At 46.9% G+C, this 18,808-nt stretch overlaps 1 protein-coding gene across 4 annotated transcripts; it reads right to left on the minus strand.

Annotated features, from left to right (window-relative positions):
• Window positions 1–1,694: 1,694 nt before the first annotated feature.
• On the minus strand, window positions 1,695–12,834 carry eif4h (eukaryotic translation initiation factor 4h). Of its 4 annotated transcripts, none has more exons than XM_023961676.2 (8): window positions 12,674–12,834; window positions 11,540–11,733; window positions 6,294–6,358; window positions 6,114–6,210; window positions 5,564–5,644; window positions 3,406–3,558; window positions 3,142–3,257; window positions 1,695–2,075 (listed from the first exon to the last, which is right to left on the minus strand). In XM_023961676.2, exons 1-8 carry the CDS (start codon window positions 12,736–12,738, stop codon window positions 2,070–2,072), a joined length of 777 nt encoding a protein of 258 aa, XP_023817444.1. In that variant the 5' UTR covers window positions 12,739–12,834; the 3' UTR covers window positions 1,695–2,069. The 4 variants fall into 4 exon arrangements, with proteins under 4 accessions (XP_023817444.1, XP_023817445.1, XP_023817446.1 ...); XM_023961677.2 differs by having other exon boundaries at window positions 1,695–2,084; XM_023961678.2 differs by lacking the exon at window positions 5,564–5,644.
• Window positions 12,835–18,808: the final 5,974 nt, after the last annotated feature.

Raw genomic sequence — 18,808 nt, forward strand, 5'->3', positions numbered from 1 at the left:
GATTAATAACGGCATATGAAGGTTATACGTCCATCAAAAGAGTAACACGGCTGCATCATCAGCAAAAGAAAGAGTTTCTGCTTGGAGAAAAAGAACAAAGTAAATGCACGAGTTTCTGATCTTATTTCTATTTTCATTGTGACGCATATATATATATATATATATATATATATATATATATATTTTACCAATGTAAATGAATTACTTATTGGTAACAAATAATTGAGTTAAATTTATTCAACCTAATTTCTTACGTCTCTAAAACTCAGTAATTGTTAATACAACTCAAAGTTACGTATTTATCTAACTAAATGTCATATTACTCCAATTAAATTCATCTTTTTTCCATCTTAATTAATTATAATTCTTGAACTCTCATATGTTTAAGTTTGAGCCAGCAGATATTCTCATTTATATAATAATAAAAAGAACAACTGAACATGTGAGTAGTGCAATTATTCATTAAGGAATTTTCCAAGGTAATCATTATTCTGTTGCATTGTAGTGGTGCTATATAAACTCATCATCCTCTCCCTCCCTCTCACTCATGGTGCAGAGACATAAGCATAACAGGGTAAAATAACTCACCAAAACACAGTAAAACAGCTAAACAACTAAACACATTTGGTCACAAAGCCACACTTAAACCCAAATCCATCCAGACAGGTAAAGGGAATGATATCCCACAATTCCTTGCGGTGCCGATCTAACAGCAGCACCAAAGTCACACCTACTTAATTGTATTAATTTGAATGAAAGTAAAATAACTGTCTGATAACTACGTGTTATGTTTAAACTGACTTAACTAAAAAAAGATTTATCTTAACTGAAGCAAATAATTAAGTTAGACCAAAGTATAAAGTTCATCTTTCCAACATCCATATGTGGTCTTATCACCCTCTCACGGTGGAAAAAGTATTATCTGAGCTTCTTCATCCACTAAATCATCTTCAAATGGACACACCATGCTGCTTCACCTCTCTGAAAACAAACTAACCTTCAACTAAACCTGCTCCAGACCAGGTTATGTTCAGAGCATGAGTTGCTATGGCAACTTGACATATCCTGAAACATACCTCCATTTCTGGAACCGAAAGCTGAGGTTATCCACTATCATTTCTGTCTGTGATGGTTTCTGTTTAAGAGTTCAAACTCTCCAAAGCGGCTGTGGATAAGCGTCTCGCTTGCGCTCATTCAGGGTTTTGGAGAGCGCTAATGTTTGCATCAAGTTTTCAGTTCCAGAACATTTAAGATCATCGCTGAAAACTCCAGAAGAGTTCTTGAGCTGGAGACGGGTCAGACCCAAAAAGGTTCTGATCCGTTTAAATCACCTCAGGAACAGATTTTACAATTCCGAAACATCAGAACATTTTAAGTTTCTGCTTCCTGTCAGCTGCAGGATCGGACCAGCATGTCCCTTCTCCAACCCAAAAGCCCCCCCCCATGACCCGGTCCGGTTTATGCTTGTGTGGGGAGTTTGGTCCACCCACATTACTGTTTTGATGCTGTGGTGGGCGGAGCTAATGCAGATCAGCAGGAGGCCCCGCCTTCTCCCTTCAGGTGTCACTGGTCTGTTCTTCACGTCTGAATAAAAAACAAGCAGAACCTAGGAAGGTTAAGGAGGGGTCACAGAACCCCCCACCCCCTTAGAGGCGTCACAGAAGCCCCGCCCCCCCTGAAAGGAGACAGGGTGCTGGTTTGAAGATGATCAGTTTTATTGCAATGAGTAAAGTGGGGAACAAACAAAAAGAGGTAAAAACATCGTTTTCATCCGTTTAAGACACAATTCCACCGTTAACATCTGGAACCAACGTGACCCGCTCAGACCCGAGCCCGGACCGGCCCGGTTCCCGCAGAACCAGCAGGCATATCAAAGAAGCGTGGGCTACAGGTGGAGCTACAAACCAAAGGTCCAGCTTGATGGGACAGGAAGAATGAGAACTCTGCAGGCCTCTCAGTAATGTTCTGGTGGGGGGGTCGGTGTCTGATCCACACTGAAACAACCAAAAACCTTCCAAAAATCTTCTGAGCCGGCAGCGCCACGTGCTCGCGCCGCCGTCACGCCCGCTTTAGGCCTGTCAGTGCTGCATGTAAGGACAGAGGGAGGGGGGCCAGGGGGATGGGGGTGTGTGGAGAAACAGCACAGGGGAAGAAGAGGAGGGGGGGGGGACACAGCAGCAATGTAAGTTCAGCGACACATTAGGGTCTTCCCTTACTCTTGTCCTTATATGGGAACAGGAAGCACTCCCCCTTCCATCCTGCCCCTTCAACCCCCACCATGAAAAAGACCCCAGTGTTTTATCTGGCTGAGAGGCGGAGCTCCAAATGATCAAGAGGAACCCCCCCACCTGAGTTCTGAACGGTTTCATGATCTCGCCTCAAACAATCATCAAATTCTGAACTTCAAATTTCCCACCCTTCTTCAAGACCTCAAAGGCACCACCAGACCACGCCCACATGAACCTGCAATGCCGAGGGTCTGATTCCCAGTTTTAATGAAAGGAAGGAAAGGACAGACCCTTATTCAATCCCAGAATCCTTTGCAGGCGTTACTTGGCGATTGGTGACTAAACCCGGAAAAGAGCGAAAACACGCAAACATGCTAACAAACATCTTTTCTGAATCTGTGAACTGCAGATGTAGAAAAACGTACAAATGAGACGGCACGTTTAAAACCTTCACGGACGCCAACATGCTAGCATGACGCAGCAGGAAGCGTGTGACGTCATAGCCTTGGTTTATGGCGCTGCTGGAAGGGCGGAGTCTCATTTCCGTCTCAATCTCTGTTGGCGGACAGAGATGAGGTCACCACGGAAACAGCAGACGCTGCACCTATGAGGACGAAGGGGCGGGGCTGCGGATGAGCGACAACAAACAGAAAAAGGTTCTTTCCCGTGGGCGGGGCCGCTGAAGGACCTGAAAAGGGGGCGGGGCTACCAGGTCGTCCTCGGGTTTACCAGAGGACGACCTGGACCTTCCCATGAAATACATCTGTCTGGGGGAGAGGGGGGTAAGTCTGCTCGCCGTCTGTCCAATACACAGAAAAGGTCAATGTGGCGCCTGCATCACGGCGCTCAAAGCCCCCCCCCCCCCCCCCCCCCCACGCAGCCTTTGGGCTCAGGGTTCGTCTCTGAGGTTCACCTCTTCTCGCGGCTTGGCTCCGCCAAAGATGGCAGAGTTGGGATTGGCGACCTGGTTGAGCGGCTCCGAGACGGTTCGAGGCTTCAGCTGCAGCCGGGGCCGCTGTGCTCGCTCCTCTGCAAACAGACAGACGTCACCACGTCAGTGCAGGCGGGAATCGAACAGGCGGCACGAACCCGCGTGAGAACGGAAATGTCTTTAGCGCCACCTCAGGTAGAAAAGGAAACGTAAAGACTGGATTCATTCAACAGGAAGTGATGTCACCTTCAGAGGGTTCCCTAAAGTCTGTTGTCCCCCCACGGGGAGGGGGTCCTTCTCTGAACCGTCCCATTCCTACGCCTCCCCCCCGTCTGTCGCTGGGACGACTGCTGCCGCCGCCTCGACTCCGCCCACCCATGTAGTCGTCATCCCTGAAACCTGCAGACACACAGGTGAGAGAGGTCAATGGGCTGACTGGCACCCCCTGCTGCAGAGGAAGGGGCGACCGAGACTAACGAGGCCGCGGTAGCCGGGAGCGCCGCCCCACCTGTGGGACACAAAGGGGAGGAGCTAATGGCAGCAGGTGACAAATCCACCTTGTTGACGATAGATTCACACACACACGCACACCCACCCCCCACCCACATACGCACACACCCCACCCCCATCCCCACACCCCACACCCCACCCACATACGCACACACCCCACCCCCATCCCCACACCCCACCCACATACGCACACACCCCACCCCACCCCCATCCCCACACCCCACACCCCACCCACATACGCACACACCCCACCCCCATACGCACACACCCCACCCCCATCCCCACAGCCCACCCACATACGCACACCCCCCACCCACATACGCACACACCCCACCCCTATCCCCACACCCCACCCACATACGCACACACCCCACCCCCATACGCACACACCCCACCCACATCCCCACACCCCACCCACATACGCACACCCCCCACCCACATACGCACACACCCCACCCCCATCCCCACACCCCACCCACATACGCACACACCCCACCCCACCCCCATCCCCACACCCCACACCCCACCCACATACGCACACACCCCACCCACACCCCACACCCCACCCCCATACGCACACACCCCACCCCCATACGCACGCACCCCACCCACATACGCACACACCCCACCCCCATACGCACGCACCCCACCCCCATCCCCACACCCCACCCACATACGCACACACCCCACCCCACCCCCATCCCCACACCCCACCCACATACGCACACACCCCACCCCCATACGCACACACCCCACCCACATCCCCACACACCCCACCCCCATCCCCACACCCCACCCCCATACGCCCACACCCCACCCCCATACGCCCACACCCCACCCACACACACCCCACCCCCACCGGCACACACCCCACCCCCCCACCCCCATACGCCCACACCCCACCCCCATACGCCCACACCCCACCCACCCCACCGGCACACACCCCACCCCCATCCCCACACCCCACCCCCATACGCACACACCCCACCCCCATACGCACACACCCCACCCCCATCCCCACACCCCACCCCCATACGCACACACCCCACCCCCATACGCACACACCCCACCCCCACCGGCACACACCCCACCCACATACGCACACCCCCCACCCACATACGCACACACCCCACCCCCATCCCCACACCCCACACCCCACCCACATACGCACACACCCCATCCCCACACCCCACCCCCATACGCACACACCCCACCCCACACCCCACCCACATACGCACACACCCCACCCACACACACCCCACCCCCACCGGCACACACCCCACCCACATAAGCACACACCCCACCCACAACTTGCCCCACCCATCCCCACCCCTATCAAATTTAAAATTGTTTAGGCGGGATCTGAAATCAATGCCAATGTTGCCAAGAATAAATAACAATATTTCACAGATTTCACTTTCTTCCTACACCCCACATTTTAAACACACACACCACCCCCATACACACACACACACCCCACATTTTAAACACACACACAAACACATCCACAGACGACACAGTGACAGTCTAATCCCATAAACTAATCATACAGGAAGAAGAATTGTCATACGTTTTCTAGAAGCTGATTAAAAAACTCGTTAACAGACACCTGTTGGAATCTGATGACCTTCTATGATCTGTGATGGGGTGTGTATGATCACATGACAACAGTTCATATCGACAACTGAGTTTATTGGTTTAACCCTTTAACCCCGGAGCTTTAAGACTATCTTTGAACAATCAAAACTCTTCAACCTTTGTCTCCATTCTGTCAGAGCAGCTTTGAGGATGTTCTAGAGCCAGAACAGCTGGTGTTCCTGGTAATCCTGCTCTCTGATTGGCCGGCCACTATACACCGCCGTCCAACCTGAACACCTGAAACCTTTGAGCCCACCTCCACCCGGCTGGTCGTAGAAGTCCTCTCGAGAGTCCCGCCCTCCTCCTCCTCTGGGAGCTCCTCGAGAGCCTCCTCGTCCTGCAGACGACACCGGGAGTTTAACACCAACAGGAGAGGAGGAGGAGGAGGAGGAGAGGAAGGACAGACAGCGCAGGGAAGCAGGAGAGGAGGACTAAGGAGCAAACAGCACCCCCTACTGGAATAAAAGTGGAGGAGGAGCCTGTTAGTCAGCTATCAGCCAATCAGAAGAGGCGTTAGGAAAGCAGCTTTGCACACCTGTGACAGGTTAGACAAGGGGTTAGAGTGGGAGTGAAGGAGGAGCTCTGTTCCAGCAGCTGTGAAGGCAGACAACTTCATGTGTCGCACAACAGCAAAACACAAAGTGTTTAGAAAGAGACAAGTGCAAGAAAGCAGCCAGCGCCGCCACCGCAAGAGCCACACAAAGAGCTACACAACCTACCCCTGGACTGAAGACAGACACACACACACAGAGACACACACACACACACAGAGACAACCACACAAACATACACAGCGCTGCGTGTACCTCTGGCATCGTCTTTCCTGAAGCCGAATCCTCCAGCCCCCCGCTCTTGTCTCCGCCCCTCTGCGATGTCCACCCTCAGCGAGCGATCGCCCAACAGCTGCAAAGAGCAGGTGAGCTGCAGGTGAGCTGCAGGTGAGCTGCAGGTGAGCCGAGCTGCAGGTCATGGATGCAGATACTCACAGCTCCATCATACGTCAAAGCTTCTTTTAGAGACTCCAGGTCTTCAAACTCCACGTAACAGAACCCTGAAGAAGACAAGAATGCACACGTTCATCAACACAACTGGACAGAACCGCAACACAAACTTAACACAACTGGACAGAACCACAACACAAACTTAACACAAACTCAACACACGAAGGTGGCTGGTAAATACAAGAATCTACTTGCCAGGCACAGTTTTTACTTTCCAAATGATTATTATCCTGACAGATGTGTTCTGTGGTTCTGTTGGGTTCTGGGTTCAGATGGCTGTTCTGTATGACAGATGACTGGGGGTGGGTGGGTGGGTGGGTGGTGTTAAAGCTGCAATGAAATGTTTGGTGGTCAGAAAAGGCGTCTCCGACTTTTACTCCGTCTGGTCGGGAAAACATGGTCCGACATCAAAGCGGTCTGTGGGTCGTCAGAACATTATCACAGCATCAGGATCTGCCCCCTTAAACTTTTCAACCTTTCAATCTACAAAGACCCGAACTTCCGTCTGAACGTTCAGCTCGAACAAGGAGAAAACGATCAGAGATGCTGCCCAGAGAACCATGATCTACAGCTGAGGTGGAGTGTCTGACCACAGGACATGCCGCACAAATCTGCCTTTATGGAGGAATGGCAGGAAGAAAACCATTTCTTAAAGATATCCATAAAAGTGTTGTTTAAAGTTACCCACAAGCCACCTGGGAGACACACCAAAAATGTGGAAGAAGGAGCTCTGCTCAGATCAAACCAAGATCCAACTTTTGGCAACAATGCAAAACGTTCTGTTTAGCATAAACCTGAACACACCGTCCCCACTGTCAAGCATGGTGGTGGCAGCATCATGGTTTGGGCCTGCTTTTGGGACAGGGAGGATGGTTAGAATCGATGTGAAGATGGATGGAACCAAATCCAGGAGCATTCTGGAAGAAAACCTGATGGAGTCTGCAGAAGACCTGAGACGGGGACGGAGATTTGTCTCCCAACAAGACGAAGATCAAAAACATAAAGAAAATAGTTCACAGAGAAACATGTCCAGGTGTTAGAACAGCCAGAGTCCAGAACTGAATCCATACAGAATCTGGACAGAACTGAAACTGCTGTTGACAAACGCTCTCCCATCCAACCTCACTGAGCTTCAGCTGTTCTAAGGAGGAACCTTCAAAACAAAAAGCAGTGCCATTGGGTCATTAGACTCTAACCAGTCTTTTATTAGGAATCTTGGGGTCACTTTAGATTTTCGTTTTAAATTTGACAAACAAGTTAGTGCAGTGGTCCAGTCCAGCTTTTATCATCTGAGATTAATCAGTAAAGTGAAGCCATATCTCCCCCATGACACCCTGGAAAGGGTTGTTCATGCATTCATCTTTGCCAGACTGGACTATTGTAACTCCCTTTATTCCGGGATCGACCAGTCTCTCCTCCACCGTCTTCAGCTGGTCCAGAACTCCGCTGCCCGACTTCTGACGGGGACCAGACGGCGTGATCATATCACACCAATACTGCGCTCTCTGCACTGGCTGCCTGTTTCTTTTAGAATTGATTTTAAAATCTTACTCTTGGTTTTTAAATGTTTAAATGGTCTGGCACCTCCTTATCTTTCTGAGCTCCTGCAGAGCCATCGTCCTCGTAGAGCTCTGCGATCTGTAGACCAGATGCTCTTAGAGGTTCCAAGGACTCGACTGGTGACCAAGGGGGACAGAGCGTTTTCAGTGGTTGCTCCCAAACTCTGGAATCGTCTCCCCCTGTCTATGAGATCTGCCAGATCCTTAAGCGATTTTAAATCTCTGCTAAAAACTCATCTTTTTACATTGGCTTTTAACACCAGAGAGAATGATAATTAGACAGTTTTTTTTTTTTGTTTTTTTTGTGTGTTTTCTTTTATTGATGATTTTATTATCATTTTACTGTGTTTCTTTGAATTTTACCTATGGTTTTAGTGTAGTTATACGTGTGCAGCACTTTGGATGTCTGGAAGATGTGAAAGTGCTATACAAATAAAGATTTGATTGATTTGATTGATTGAAAACTGATGGAGACAAACTCCAGGAGACGCACAGCCGGAACCACAGCAACAGCCGGATACAACAGCAACAGCCGGAACCACAGCGGCAACCGGAACCACAGCGGCAGCCGGAACCACAGCGGCAGTCGGATACAACAGCTACAGCCGGATACAACAGCAACAGCCGGAACCACAGCGGCAGCCGGAACCACAGCGGCAACCGGAACCACAGCGGCAGCCGGAACCACAGCGGCAGCCGGATACAACAGCTACAGCCGGATACAACAGCTACAGCCGGATACAACAGCTACAGCCGGATACAACAGCAACAGCCGGAACCACAGCGGCAACCGGAACCACAGCGGCAACCGGAACCACAGCGGCAGCCGGAACCACAGCGGCAGCCGGATACAACAGCTACAGCCGGATACAACAGCAACAGCCGGAACCACAGCGGCAGCCGGAACCACAGCGGCAACCGGAACCACAGCGGCAGCCGGAACCACAGCGGCAACCGGAACCACAGCGGCAGCCGGAACCACAGCGGCAGCCGGATACAACAGCTACAGCCGGATACAACAGCAACAGCCGGAACCACAGCGGCAGCCGGAACCACAGCGGCAACCGGAACCACAGCGGCAGCCGGATACAACAGCAACAGCCGGATACAACAGCAACAGCCGGAACCACAGCGGCAACCGGAACCACAGCGGCAGCCGGAACCACAGCGGCAGCCGGATACAACAGCAACAGCCGGAACCACAGCGGCAACCGGAACCACAGCGGCAGCCGGAACCACAGCGGCAGCCGGAACCACAGCGGCAGCCGGAACCACAGCGGCAGCCGGAACCACAGCGGCAGCCGGAACCACAGCGGCAGCCGGAACCACAGCGGCAGCCGGATACAACAGCAACAGCCTGTGGTTCCACTTCTTGATTGTGTCCCACTTGTTGATTCTTCACAGAAAACAGTTTTGGATCTTCATGTTTTTAGCCTGAAATGTGATAAAAGTTCCAGGGGGCAGAATAAAAGGCACTGTAGTTTAGTCCAGGGGTGGGCAAACTACAGCAGCTAAACAATATCACAGGTGCGATTGGTTAGTCTTTCAATCTGGCCACGCGATGGAGACCCGCGTAGAACGCCACCCCCCCCCCCCCCCCCCCCCCCGCAGTCGTGCCCTGATCTGAACCCTGTAAGGATCCTGTCAAAACAGTTCTTCCTTTGCCGTCTGCTGCTTTTTCAAACCATCTGTTCTGATTGGCTGGAGACCTCGTCAGTCAATCTCCTCTGGACTTATTTTCTGAACTTTGACAATGTTTCTGGGTTTGAACTGTCTTGGTGTTTGGACCTTCTTCTCTGGCAGATCCTCAGGTTCTGGTTCTTTTACTTCCACACCTTCGTTTATCTGTTAGCATCCCTGCAGATGGGACAGCGTCTGCCTCCCTGGACGTTTTGGAAGCTAAATGGATGACCCGTCTTTGGAAACTCGTTTTCATTTAGAGATCGTAAACAATCTTCATTCCAATGAGACGGCAGTGAAAGTGTGAGGGGTAACGCCAGATGAGGCTTAAGTTAACGCACGCCGTGGAAGCCTTTGCGTCGGACGGTTGCTTCCGCGAAGTGTGTTAAAAAGTGATAATGCACAATTCGAAGGCCGTTAACCCGTTTATACCATGGTCACTTACAAAATAAATAAACAGTAACTAGTTTTTAGTCCTTAATTCTGTTTTTCCCCCCAATTTGGATCACTTTTTTCAAAAAAGCTGACTATTTGTTACGTGGTGTACGTGGTTACGTGGCCACACCACCACTGCAGTCAAGATTCAGCAAAATAAAGCAATATATATATATATATATATATATGCTGATCGTCCCGATGGGTTGAATAAAGCATAATTTAAGAGAGAAAGTTCTCCTTTTACCGCTTGTTTTTTTCCAGACGATGAAGATAAAGGTTGTTTTAAAGAAGCTGGCGCAGTGATACAGAACATTTAATCTAGGTGACCGGAACTACTTCTTGGGGCGTGCGTTTATCACTTTTAACGCACACCCAGCAGCCAATCAGAATCGAGTATTCACCCGGACCGTGGTATAATTTCTGATAACGGACACTGGGTCGACCATTAACCCTTTCTTCAACCATGAATACTCAATTCTGATTGGCTGCTGGGTGTGCGTTAAAAAGAGATAATGCACACCTGGAGAAGTAGTTCCGGTCACATAGTCTGCAAGTTCTGTATCACTGCGCTGACCTATTGGTAACCAGAACAACATAAACTAAATTCTTAATATTAGTATCTATACGTTTGTATCATGTAGACAGAGTTCAACATGTTTATCTGCTCTATTTGGGTGGAATTTTTCAGATTAATCCTCCCATACCGTACTTTTTGGGTCGTTCATTTTCTCAAAAAGTGCTTCCTATAATCCGGCGCTCCACACGTCTGAATTCTGGTTCTGTTTACTGACCTGGATCCGGTTTTCTGTGGGTGATTTCTAATGTGCGGATGGTACGGATGTGGAGGAGGTAAGAGCGGCGCCAACGCCACCAACCCATCTCGTGTTGACCAATCCCCTGCTGCCTCTAGGTATTCTGGATAGTGTAGTCATCCCACATTATCGGTTTAGTCATCCCTGTGTCGGTAAAATCAGGTGATACGGCGCTGAAGTGGGACTGAAGTTGATGCGGTTCTTCGGCGGATTCGGTTCTGGTTTGGTTCTGCAAACACCTCCAGGGTGATTTCCACGCAGCTATTCCTAAATCTGGATCTTCCCTTTTGCTCCACAGAACCCTAAAACCCTTCAGCTGTTCACCATCGTTCTCCAAAACCGAAGCTGACGGATTAAATTAGGCCAAACTGGACCTTGTTAAAGTCTGGGTTCTGTCCGTTTGGACTGATGGAGTTTCTGTCTCGGTTCTGCAGCCTCACATTTAGACCCGTTCCAGTCCACGTTCCTCATACAGATCTTGCCTGCTTCAGTCTGGAAGAAGGCGAAGGTGCGATTCCCGTTACAGAGCGTCAGCGACACGTTTGATGTGCCGCTCATCGGGATGACCACGACGTTTGTGGGAGATCATCCAAATATGGGCCTGCTGGGCGGGTCAGGGGGCGGGGCCACAAGAACCAACTTCAGACTCGTAGCAGCTTTAGGACGGACTAAACCCGGCACACTTATCAGAACATCTGAGCGCTGCAGCCCCACAAGGAACCACACACCGAACCAGTCTGACCTTTGAACTTGTCTGTTTCTTTGTCTCTGACCAATCGGACGCTGCGGATGTTGAGCTCTTTGAAGATGATGTCGATGTCTCCCTGCACCGTGTTGAAGGGCAGGTTACCCACAAAGGCCGTGAACGGGGGATCCGACGGCAGCTCCTTCTGCTGCTTCCGGGGGCCTCCGGCGCCGCCGCCGCCGCCACGGGGCCTGTGGGAGGGGGGGGCACAGACAGGTGAACGGGTGAGACGCATGAAAGCAGAAGATGACAGTAAGAAACATGAAGGCGTTTGGAGGAGAAGAACAGGCCTGCAGAGGAGGAGACAGCAGAACCAAACCAGAACCAGGACCAGCTATCGGTGCCAGGAGCTGCTGTTTCTCCAGAGAACATGCAGGAGAACCGAACAGAACCGGGATGTTTGTCCCAAAGCAGAACCTTCCTGAACAGAACGGAACCATCTGCAAACCTCCTTCTATCACCTGATCCTGGATCTAACTACTCCAAAGATCCGGACAGATCTACCAGGATCTACCAGAACACCAGAGGCCGGTCACTTAGAACTGGTGTGGACCAGCAGGGGAATCCGACTGTTTGATTAAAACAAGGCTGAAGGACCCGCAGACCTTCATGAGGACCACCTGTCCACCGTGTGACACCGGAACAAGACTCAGACCGCAGGAGCCAGACCAGACTCAGACCGACCACGCAGACTCAGACGGACCCAACAGACTCAACAAACCCCGCAGACTCAGACCGACCCCGCAGACTCAGAGTCAGACGAACCCCGCAGACCACATCTCCTCAAAGGATCGATTCGTGATCCCCTACGATGCGCAGCGTGAGCGTCCCGCAGACTCGTGAAGCGGCCTTGCGGGCTGCCTGTCTGTTTCCGGCCCGAACCGCGCAAACAGCCACCGCGGGAAACGCTGAAATTCCGGTATATCTGCCGGCGAGACCGCGAGCGCTTCGGGTTGTTAGCCTGCTAGCTCCGGGACCTCAGGCTTGCCAGTAAGCATGACCGCCCACCCTCACGCGCGCGGCTTCCCTCGGAGGTCGCGAGGGCCGGTTTAGGCCCGACGGCAGCCGCGCGAACGCTCCGCTGTCCGGTCTCGTGATTTATCTGAGCAGCCGCGCGCGGCCGCCGCTTACCCTCTGCCGCCGCCGAAGCTGCCATAGGCCCGGTCCCGGTCGTCGTAGTTGTCGTAGTCCGCCATTCCTGATGCTGTATCGGAGGAGGAGGTCCTAGACGTCACTCACAAGGGCTTTAGTTGCCCAGTGTGCGCCTGATCGGAAAACCGGGGGTCCATGAAAATGTGAAGCTCTAGACTAGACATACCGACAGACCGGACGGACCGGTGTGGAAGTTTGGTTCATATTTACTAAAAACAACCGGAGCTTTTATAACAACCATGATGACTACACAACTTTAATGTGACTCTATTTTTGAACCGGCAATAAGGAATCTAATGTTTAAGAGTCACACATAAACAGTAAACACACACACAGGAAAACACAAACAAGAACACACTAACAGACACCAAAGCAAACAAAAACGCACAAAAACGCAAAACACATGAATTCACACAAATGGTAAATTTACATACATGGCAAATTCACACACAGTAAATTCACACAAACGGTAAAATCACGCACATGGGACATTCCCAAACATAGTAAATTCAAACACACAGGAAATTCACACTGTAAATATCTTGAAAAATAGATAACAGGTGGATCCAGGGGATCAAGGTGAGAAACATGTTGAGGTGGAACTTTTTTTTTTTTTTTTTTAATTTATTTATAGAACACAATACAAAACAATACCAGAACATTTACATAAAAATTACAAAATATGGCGAATACAAAAGAGAATACTATAATTGGAAAGGAAGCAAAAAGAAGAAAAATTCTTATCAGTATGCAAACATACACCTATTTATATTCATAATCATAGAGAAATCAGGGAAAAGTATAACATAAGAGAACAACAATTTCAGAGTTGGATAGTGTTGCAAAAAGCAGGGGGATACAAAATATAAATAAACTGTCTTAGACATCAGGAATATCACTCAGGGTGTCATAAATTGTTATGGCTTTAGGTGAGTCGATTAACTTTATGGATTTTAAGTATAAATTGACCTCATTATTAAAGAAGTTAAAGCTGGGGTGGCATTTCTGTAACCTATTTTTGTGTATAAAAAACTTGGCTAAACATAACACAGTATTGATACATACATTATTTACATTGTTGTGTATTGACAGGCCAAAGATTATGACTTCTTTGGAAAAGAAGTCCATGATGAATGGAAATTTATGTCTTAACCATTTGTAAACATCCAACCAAAACACTTTTACAACATCACACAGGAAGAATCTGTGGTCGATGTCTTCAACAGCAGTTTGGCAGAAGGAACAGCTGTTGTCATCAATGTTGAAACGTAATCTAAGTCATTCTTTTGTAGGATAAATATCATTCATAATCTTGAAGTGTGTTTCTTTAACTTTTGGGGGAATAGGAAGTTTCATGAAATCGGTTCTTAATTTAGTAACAACATTTTGTTCAAATTTCTGCAGTATATTATTTTTGTTCTGTCGACCCGGAAAAAACCTTTCAATGAACCAATTTCTGATAAATGAATTATTACATTTTCTGTCCATTAGAGGGCATCCTTCAATTGACAATGTGGCTAACTGTGGTTTTATCCTTAAATGTGTCATTGTGTTCCTTGTTAGAAATACAATACCATCTTTGTCAGATAGATCCGACCCAGCAGCGATATATCTCTTTGGAGCCACATATTCAACCTCGTCCGACATTCATCAAGTTTTTCTCCCACATTCCTTGATTGGCTAATTTTTTGGTCTTTGTTGATATAGATGCCCAAGTATTTAATTTCTGATTTAATGGGGATATGATTGATTTCTTTTAAATGTGTGTCATGAATAGCCAACAGTTCACATTTCTTTAAGTTTAAGTTTAACCCTGATGCTTTGGAAAAATGTTTGACTTTTTCAATAGCTGCTTTAATTTGATGCTCATCTTTTAAAAACAGTGTTGTGTCGTCTGCTAACTGGCTAATAATGATCTCTGTGCCCAAGACATTAAACTTTTTGATTTCACTACAATTCTTAATATAAATGGCCAACATTTCAGTAGCTAACAAGAACAGATACGGAGAGATGGGACAACCTCGAGGGATTCCTACAGCAACTTTGAAACTTGGGGTGGTGCCATTAGGAAGGATAACACAGCTGTTGATATTCTGATATAGACCATAGATCAGGTTTCTAAATTTAGTACCAAAACCAAAATTTTCCAGTGCTGTCATTATAAACGGATGCTCCACTGAATCAAAGGCCTTGTAAAAATCCAGAAAGAGAATAAATCCATTATCTTTTATAAGGTGTCGGTATTCAATGATGTCCATAACCAGTCTTATATTATTATGAAATGAACGGCCCTTCAGAAAACCAGATTGTAAGTTCTGAGAGTCCCGTCTGGAGACGAGAGGCAGAAATGTACGTTAATAATTTGTAGTCTGAATTTCTTAAGGTGATAGGTCTTCTGTTGTCTATAAGTCTAGGATCTTTGTCAGGTTTTGGGATAGAAACTATAATCCCATGTTTCATTGTGGTTGGAAGTGTGCAAGTTTCAAAGATTTCCAAAAAGACTTGATGCAGTAAATTTCTGATATCTTCCCAAAAGTGTCTATAAAAGTCGCCTGTGAGCCCATCTGAACCAGGAGATTTATTGAGAGAGAGTCGACTAATGACAGCATCAAGCTCACAGATTAAAAGTTGTTTATCGCATGTTTGTTTAAAATTGTCGTCTATTTTGGGGATGTGTTGCGTAATCTCTTTTATAAAGTTGTCACAGTCTGTCCTTGAAAATTTAGAGCTGTAAAGGTGGCTATAAAATCTGTAAATTTCTGAGGATATAGCCTTTTCATCAGTAATTTCTATATCATTCACTAGAAGTGACTTTAGGCTGTTCCTTTTTTGTCTTCTCTTCTCCAGGCTGCAAAAATATGCTGAATTTTTCGCCCTCTTCTATCCATCTTGCTCTGAATCTGATGTCTGCTCCTCGGGCTCTCTGAGTATAAAGCTCATCTAATTTAGATTGTAGGTTTAATATCTGTTGTCTATCATCCTCAGACGGGTTAAGTTTACAACAAAGATCATTCAGCTGTTTTATTATTTCCAGCTCTTTTTTATCCAGATTTGATTTTAACTTTTTACTAAATGAAATTGAGAGTTTACGAATTCTGTATTTAAGGTATTCCCATTTTCTGACTGGGGAATCAAGTTCCTCAGATGTCTCTATTTCTGAAATCAGTGATTTAATTTCTTGGCAATAATCAATATTTTTAATAAGGCTGGAGTTGAATTTCCAGTACTTATTCAAGTACTTTATACTGTTTTTGGGTTTAATGTACAATATTACGCTACAATGGTCTGTTAGCGGTGCTGCTGATATATTACATTTAACTTCATGACATAACAAGTGATTTGAAATTAACCAATGATCAATTCTTGATTTTAACTTATAATTGGAATTGAACCATGTGAATTGAATTATACCTGGATTAAGGTGTCTCCATGTGTCAGTTAAGCCTTGACCGTCTCAGAAATTGTTAAATGTTCCATTAGGGTGACTAGAATCAAAATTAGAGGGAAATCTGTCCATCCAGTCATCATGCACTAGATTCAAGTCCCCTCCCACAATGATGTCATTAGATGAATATGCTAATCTGAGTTGGTCCAACTGTAATGAAATTTGCTCCAATAAATTTTTATTCTCTTTGATGTTATTGTAGCCATATATGTTAACCAGGATGAATTTTAAATTATCAATATCTACTATGATGATCAGCCAGTGACCGTGTGCATCTGCTATATGGGAAACAATTTTGCCTTGGAAGTTTTTGAGAAGTATAGCGACTCCTGCCGATCTGGAATTGCCATGGCTGAAAAAAACCTTGTCCCCCCATTGCTGAGACCAAAATGATTTATCTTCATTTGTAGAGCGTTTCTTGTAAAAAAACAAAATCAACATTTTTCCCTTTACAAAATAAAAAAAAACTTTTTCTCTTTGTTAGATCTCTTAGACCTCTGGCATTTAAAGAAAGTAAAGAAATACCTGTTTTAAGGTGCAGCATGTAACAAAAAGGCAAACTTAACAGACCTAAATAAGGCTGAAAGTATTACTGAACAAAAACTTTTAAGCAACAAAACCTTGAATTTACAATAACCATCTTAACTAAATAAATCACAAGACTAACTGAAGTCATGGAATGACTCTCTGACCATTAATGAAAGCATAAGGACCTCGAAACATTGTCTTACAACCATTCTTTCTCGCCTGCTCAACTTTGGGCCAGACCGCTTTCCTTGCCTCTCTGTCTTCTTTGATGAGGTCTTCTGCAAAGCGGATGTTGAGGTCTCGACAGACTGGATGGTGTTTAGTCATTCGCCACAGCTCGTCTCTGTATCTCCTTCCTGTAAACTGAATGATGATTTGACGAGGGCGGTTGACGTCGGTTGGGCCTAGCCGGTGTACCGTGTCCAGAATGTGGTCCACTTTCTCTGTCCAGGGTGGTGCGATCTTTGTGATGATATCTGCCACAATTCCTCGAGTGTCTTCCCCTTTCTCTTCTTTAACACCATTCAGTCTCAAGTTCCATCTTCTCTTGTATCTTTCTGACTCCAACGTTTTCTTTTCCATCTCTGATGTTCTCTGCTCCAACTCCACATTTTTCTCTTTCAGATGTTTAACTCCTTCTTCCAACTTTTTATTTCTGTCTTTACATTCTTTGATTTCAGCATAGTGAAACTCCACGGCTTTGGCGATAGCGGATATAGTCAGAGTGTTTTGCTGCAGCTCCGACTTAAAGTCCGTCATCATGCTTTTGAGGCTTTCAATTGCAGCCAGGATTGCGGCGTTTGAGGCTTCTCCGGGTCTGAGAGAGCAGGTTTCATCTGGTTTTGGCTTCTTTTGTGGCGCTGCTGGTTTCAAAGGTGATTCCACGCTGTTTTTTGTCCCCTTTGCATTTGTTTCCATGTCCTCAGGCGTGCAGTAATCATGTGGAAAAAGCATTTTAGCTCTAGCAGCATTAGCTGTAGCTTTAGCATTGGGTTTACTAGCCATGCTTGTATAGTTGTTGGGCGTTTTAAGGATCTTCAGTTGGCTCAAAGGTTGCTTTATTTTATCTTGACATCCAGTGGAGAGTCGGTTTTATAAGTATTCTGTCTTAAAGTAACGTTTTTGAGGTTTTGTTGCGCAGGACGCTTACCGGACGTTTGCTCCCATCGCCATCTTGCCGGGGCTCCGTTGAGGTGGAACTTAGGTCAGAGCAGGATGGCAGAATCCATTTTGGCCTCCCCGTACCAAGGAAGTGAGGCGGTCCTTCTCTGCTATTAGCTAGGATAATAGTGATGAATACCTGGGGGGTGTTCCAGAAATTAGGTTATGCTAGCTCCCACGATAAGTTTGAGGCTAAGGAAGTTGATAACCTCAGCTTTCGGTTCCAGAAATGGAGGTATGTTTCAGGATATGTCAAGTTGCCATAGCAACTCATGCTCTGAACATAACCTGGTCTGGAGCAGGTTTAGTTGAAGGTTAGTTTGTTTTCAGAGAGGTGAAGCAGCATGGCGTGTCCATTTGAAGATGATTTAGTGGATGAAGAAGCTCAGATAATACTTTTTCCACCATGAGAGGGTGATAAGACCACATATGGATGTTGGAAAGAGAAACTTTATACTTTGGTCTAACTTAATTATTTGCTTCAGTTAAGATAAATCTTTTTTTAGTTAAGTCAGTTTAAACATAACACGTAGTTATCAGACAGTTATTTTACTTTCATTCAAATTAATTCAATTAAGTAGGTGTGACTTTGGTGCTGCTGTTAGATCGGCACCGCAAGGGATTGTGGGATATCATTCCCTTTACCTGTCTGGATGGATTTGGGTTTAAGTGTGGCTTTGTGACCAAATGTGTTTAGTTGTTTAGCTGTTTTACTGTGTTTTGGTGAGTCATTTTACCCTGTTATGCTTATGTCTCTGCACCATGAGTGAGAGGGAGGGAGAGGATGATGAGTTTATATAGCACCACTACAATGCAACAGAATAATGATTACCTTGGAAAATTCCTTAATGAATAAATGCACTACTCACATGTTCAGTTGTTCTTTTTATTATTATATAAATGAGAATATCTGCTGGCTCAAACTTAAACATATGAGAGTTCAAGAATTATAATTAATTAAGATGGAAAAAAGATGAATT

This window comes from Oryzias latipes, chromosome 13 (genome assembly GCF_053564925.1).
Source record: "Oryzias latipes strain Hd-rR chromosome 13, Olatipes_Hd-rR_3.1".
Lineage (NCBI taxonomy): Eukaryota > Metazoa > Chordata > Actinopteri > Beloniformes > Adrianichthyidae > Oryzias > Oryzias latipes.